At 45.1% G+C, this 5,631-nt stretch overlaps 1 protein-coding gene across 1 annotated transcript in view; it reads left to right on the plus strand.

Annotated features, from left to right (window-relative positions):
- The window catches only part of tomm34 (translocase of outer mitochondrial membrane 34), a 14,740-nt gene that overhangs the window by 2,668 nt on the left and 6,441 nt on the right, over nt 1–5,631 (plus strand). Inside the window, exons 3-5 of the mRNA XM_043709992.1 lie at nt 2,381–2,533; nt 3,198–3,355; nt 4,345–4,486. Coding sequence (XP_043565927.1) covers nt 2,381–2,533; nt 3,198–3,355; nt 4,345–4,486 — 453 coding nt within the window. The remainder of the gene's footprint in view (nt 1–2,380; nt 2,534–3,197; nt 3,356–4,344; nt 4,487–5,631) is intronic.

Below are 5,631 nucleotides of genomic sequence, written 5' to 3' on the forward strand. Positions count from 1 at the left end.
CTTAAACATTTATGCAGCTAAAGGGAATGTTGGTTAAAGATACCGTAGTTAGTGCTTATTTTATTCCAGGCACACCAGCCTAGGAGCACATCCTTCCTGTATCTATCCTCTCGAGCTCTTGAAGATTTTTGTTCATTTGAAGTGTTTCATGTTTAGATACTCCAGAGAAGACAGCTTCAAGCTCCTCAATCTCTCCTGCCAGGGCAATGCTGCTGTTAGTATTCAATTCACTGGTGCATGTTACTGGCTGCTTCGTGGACTGGAACTGACAATTGAGACTGAAAGGTTACTGTATAAAATATCTTCAATGTTATTGCCAGACGTGAGTGGTTTTAGGAAAATGACCTTGACTTACGGGCATTGAGTGTCAGAGCACTTCCTGTTGTGGGGCATCCTGTTTAGATTCAATCTATTGATATCTATTAGAACTGACTTGCAGTGGCTCAAAGTGGTCAGAGCATTATGGCTGTCATCGAAGCTGGTAACAAACTTCCCATGGTTTCAAAATCGTAAATGATAGAGTAGGTACGAGGTCTGATGACACTGTTGGAGTACTGATGTTGTTGTTAATCACATTAACTCGGCAGGAGTTGACTGAATTTATATTGTCTCTTTCTGAATCTCAAGATGTCTCTCTGGGCAATATGTCTCCAATAAACAGCAATGTGACAATGCACAGGGATCATCTGTTTTGATTTAAATTGGAGTCCAGCCTTGGTCAACAGCCAGTGTGGAGTTTGCACATTCCCCTATGATTGTGTGGGCCCCCTCCAGGTGCTCTGGTTTCCTTGCACAGTTCAAATATTTGTGGGTTAGGTGGGTCATTTGTGCGAAATTGTCCACAGTGTCCAGGATTGTGCAGAATAGGTGGATCAGCCATGGGAAATGCAGTGGTACAAGGATGGAGTGCTCCAGGTGGGATGCTCTTTGGATGGTTGGTGGGGTTTGATGGGTCAATTCTCTCATGCCACACTGTTGGGATTCTATTCTATGATTGAGGATAAAGGCTATTCTATGATTGAGGATAAAGCAGGGTGTCCTTGGAGAAGGAGCATGTGGTATGTATCAATGCTCTCGATGCCTTTAGATGGGGTACTGGGCTAATGGTCGGATACTTGGTAGTGTGGATGAGCAGAGGGATCTTGGTGTCCATGTACACAGATCTCTGAAAGTTGCCACCCAGGTAAATAGTGCGGTGAGGAAGGCATATGGCGTACTGGCTTTTATTGGTAGAGGAATTGAGTTCCGGAGTCCTGAGGTCATGATGCAGTTGTATAAGATTCTGGTACGGCCGCATCTGGAATATTGTGTGCAGTTTTGGTCGCCATACTATAGGAAGGATGTGGAGGCATTGGAACGGGTGCAGAGGAGGTTTACCAGGATGTTGCCTGGTATGGAAGGAAAATCGTATGAGGAAAGACTGAGGCACTTGGGGCTGTTTTCACTAGAGAAAAGAAGGTTTAGGGGTGACTTGATTGAGGTGTACAAGATGATTAGGGGGTTAGATAGGGTCGACAGTATGAACCTTTTCCCGCGTATTGAGTTGGGTATTACAAGGGGGCATAGCTTTAAATTAAGGGGGGGGGGTAGATATAGGACTGATGTTCGGGGTAGGTTCTTCACTCAGCGAGTCGTTCGTTCATGGAATGCCCTGCCAGTAACAGTGGTGGACTCTCCCTCTTTATGGGCATTTAAGAGGGCATTGGATAGGTATATGGAGGATAGTGGGTTAGTGTAGTTTTAGGTGGGCTTGGATCGGCGCAACATCGAGGGCCCAAGGGCCTGTACTGCGCTGTATTCTTCTATGTTCTATGTTCTATGTTTCCTCCTTGCACCCAGCTTTCTGCACCCGTCACACACTGAATAGTTTGTTATCTTTATCCCTGGTAACTTCAACTGAAGTGATATGGTTGTCAGAAAAGTTTAAGGAAATTACGTTTCTTTTGCCCAAGGTGGAAGAGACTGCAAAGTGACTAAATTCCTGAACATTCATAGTTCAACTGTACTCCTGTAACAACAGTTACTTCAGCTGTGCTTTTGTTGCACTAAGGCAGTGACATATAAACTCATACACCCAATGAATAAGAATAGGCCACTTGGCCCTTTGAGCCTGCTCCACCATTTGATACGATTGTGACCTTAACTCTACATTCCTGCATATTCCAGATAATCTTTCGTCCCCAGCTCAGTGCATCTGCAGATTTGCTCCTGGGCTATGTAACAGGAAAATTCAATCAGGAATAGAAACATGAATGGAAATTTTCACCTCTCTTGTCCCCTCTCCTGAATCGACATTTGCTTTACACCATCTCAGTGCATTTACTGTAGAAAGAACTGTTAACCATGCCCTCTGACTCTCTCTCTCTCTCTCTCTCTCTAGATCATTAGAGTTTGTTCCCTTCATGTTGAAGCCCCTCCTGCGCCGTGCTGCTGCTTATGAGACACTGGAGCAATACTCACGGGCGTATGTAGACTACAACACTGCAGTGCAGGTGGACTGCAGTGTCCAAGCTGCTCAGGATGGTATGAACAGGTAATAGTGACCAAAGCTGATCACCAACATAAGGTGCTGTGAGCAGGGACACGGGATGCCAATATTTTATAGAATCCCTAGTGTGGAAGCAGATGATTCAGCCCATCGAGTGCACACACCAATGTTCCGATGAGCATCCCACCCAGATTCACCACCTCCCCCCTATCCCTGTAACCCTGCATTTCCCATGGCTAATCCACCTAGCCTGCACATCCCTGGGCACTATGGGCAATTTAATGTTGCCAATTCACCTGACGTGCATATCTTTGGACTGTGGGAGGAAATTGGAGCATCCGGAGGAAACCCATACAGGCACAGGGAGAACAGGCGAACTCTTGCCTGGGGATGGATTCAAAGCCAGGTCCCTGGCGCTGTGGGGCAGCGTGCAGCCCCGATATTGCTATTGAAGCTTTCACGCGAGTTTATTTGGATTTATTTCATGATTTTATTTTTGTGCAGTTGTAGTTTTGAACAGATGGTTTCATCGATTTTTTTTTCTAAATAAGACACAGCAAGCTGGAGCCGTGTGTCTCTAACCCTTTCAGTACAGCAGTTAATGAGCCACTGGTGATTGAGTCTCTGGCTCCTCCCTTCCTGCCCAGATCAATTCTGAAATAACTGTGGCACTTTGAGCTATTTGTTTGTTTTGTTCCTGCTGTTGCAGAATGAGAAAATATTTGATTGACAAGGATGGTAGTAGCTGGCGTGAGAAACTCCCTCCAGTGCCATCGGTGCCCCTCTCAGCTCAGCGGAGATGGGGTCCCAGCGCCCCTAGGAACACAGGAGAGCGAACATGCATGCCACAGAATGCAGGAGACACCGGTGAGATCAGCTCCTCTCATTTCCACTGTCCCATCCACTCCCCCTGACATATGCACACACACAGACACACAGTGTTAATCCCTGTCACACCAACACGAAGGCTTATGAGTGCACTCATGACTTATACCAAAACCCAATCACTGGTGAAAGTGTGTGTGTCAGAAATCAGTTACCAAAGTCAGACGTGCATTCGTCTTTCACCCTCCTGTTCCCAATTTGATAAATGAGTGAAAGAGTTGGGGATTGGTGAACTCAAACTGACCTTTCACCTTTGGACCTCATGCATCTGATCTCTGAGGCTGAACCAATCGGTGCACGCCCCTGATCTCTCAGCTTTCTTAGTTCTTGTTCTAATCCACACAAGCTCACACTCTGGGTATGTTCATGTACTTTTAAAGGGAGGAATTAAAAGTTTTTTAGGGAGAGCATGGAACAGTTAATGGTGTGTAAGAGGGTGTGGTGTATAGAGAGGGTTGGTTATTGGATTGAGGGATTAACCTGCTGTACAGAAGCTGAATTAATGGAGAGTTTTAACTTTTACATTCCTGATAGCCAGTTGGTGATGGAATTAAACTGGAGCCAATCTTTTCCCTTATTATTCACCAAGTGAAACATTTGCTCGTACACACCTTCTCACACAACCAGACCACAGTGACAGTATGTGTCTCTTAACATGCACAAGAAACACCCCTCCACTCCAGAATTAATTTGTAATTAACATTTCAAAAATGTGAGAAAGGTTGAAGGGGTTTAGTTCAGGTTTATTGCCATGCAGGGCAGTTGTGGTAAGATTAACAAAGAGTGAGTAGAAACCCTAGGCACCTAAAACAACTTAGTTTTGAAGTTAGCACTTGAATGCAGATTGAAGATCTATCGACTATCAGGAGTACAACAATTTGAAAACTGCCATTGTAGAGACACCGTTAAGACCAAACACTGGGACCCTACTGTTTTATTTCAATACCCTACACCTACCATTGTGTTGTCAGGTTCCAATAAATCTCAGCAGGCCAAGTCTCTCAAGGAAGAAGGGAATATGTTGGTGAGAAAAGGAGAGCACAGGAAAGCAGTGGATAAATACAGTGCGAGTCTGAAGCTGGATAACAAGGAGTTTACTACCTACACCAACAGGTACAGAAGTAGCAGGGTCCAGTCTGGACCAGTAAGCATGTCTCAATTCTGGTAATCCCTGTGTTTTCTTTATATGTTTATTCGTTCACTATCAAGGCCAGCACCTATTCTGTATGCTTTGAGAAGGTACTGGTGAGCCCCAAGTTGCCTGCTGTGTGGTTCAGGGGACACAGTGTGGCAGTTTGAGTAAAAAGCCTTCATAAGTTTTTGACTGTAACATAGTCAGAGTGTGGGGGAAGCCACAAATGTGTGGCACAGATATATTGAACCACACAGACTGCAGTGGTTCAAGAAAACAACTCACCACCACAACTGGGGATGAACAGCAAATTGCCAGCAATACTCTCACCTTGTGAACAAATAAAAATAAGTTGTGCTGACAGGTTATGCCCTTGGTGAGGCCTCTCTTTTAATGGTGTATCCGGATCCGATCTCTTCACATGGTGACTGATATTGAGGACTTGGTAATGGGATGATTATGGGAATCACAAGATGATTTCTAGTTTAAAATCTCACTGCTCACGGAGAACATGCTTCCACAACTGCTGCTGGCAACGCATTCCATGCTCTCTCAACTCTCTGTGTAAAGAACCCGCCTCTGACATCCCCACTATACTTTCCTCCAACCAGCCATTTCTGCCCTGGGAAATAGTCTCTGGCTATCGACTCTATCTATGCCTCTCATTATCTTGTATACCTCAATTAGGTCCCCTCTCCTCCTCCTCCTTTTCTCCAATGAAAAATGTCCGAGCTCCGTCAACCTCTCTTCATAAGATAAGTCCTCCAGTCCAGGCAGCATCCTGGTAAACCTCCTCTGAACCCTCTCCAAAGCAGCCACATCTTTCCTATAATAGGGCGACCAAAACTGGACGCAGTATTCCAAGTGCGGTCTAACCAAAGTTTTATAGAGCTGCAACAAAATCTCACGACTCTTAAACTCAATCCCCCTGTTAATGAAAGCCAAAACACCATATGATTTCTTAACAACCCTGTCCACTTGGGTGGCCATTTTAAGGGATCTATGTACCTGCACACCAAGATCCCTCTGTTCCTCCACACTACCAAGAATCCTATCCTTAATCCTGTACCCAGCTTTCAAATTGGACCTTCCAAAATGCATCACCTCGCACTTATCCAGGTTGAAC

The sequence above is a fragment of the Chiloscyllium plagiosum genome, chromosome 20 (genome assembly GCF_004010195.1).
Source record: "Chiloscyllium plagiosum isolate BGI_BamShark_2017 chromosome 20, ASM401019v2, whole genome shotgun sequence".
In the NCBI taxonomy this organism is placed as follows: Eukaryota; Metazoa; Chordata; class Chondrichthyes; order Orectolobiformes; family Hemiscylliidae; genus Chiloscyllium; species Chiloscyllium plagiosum.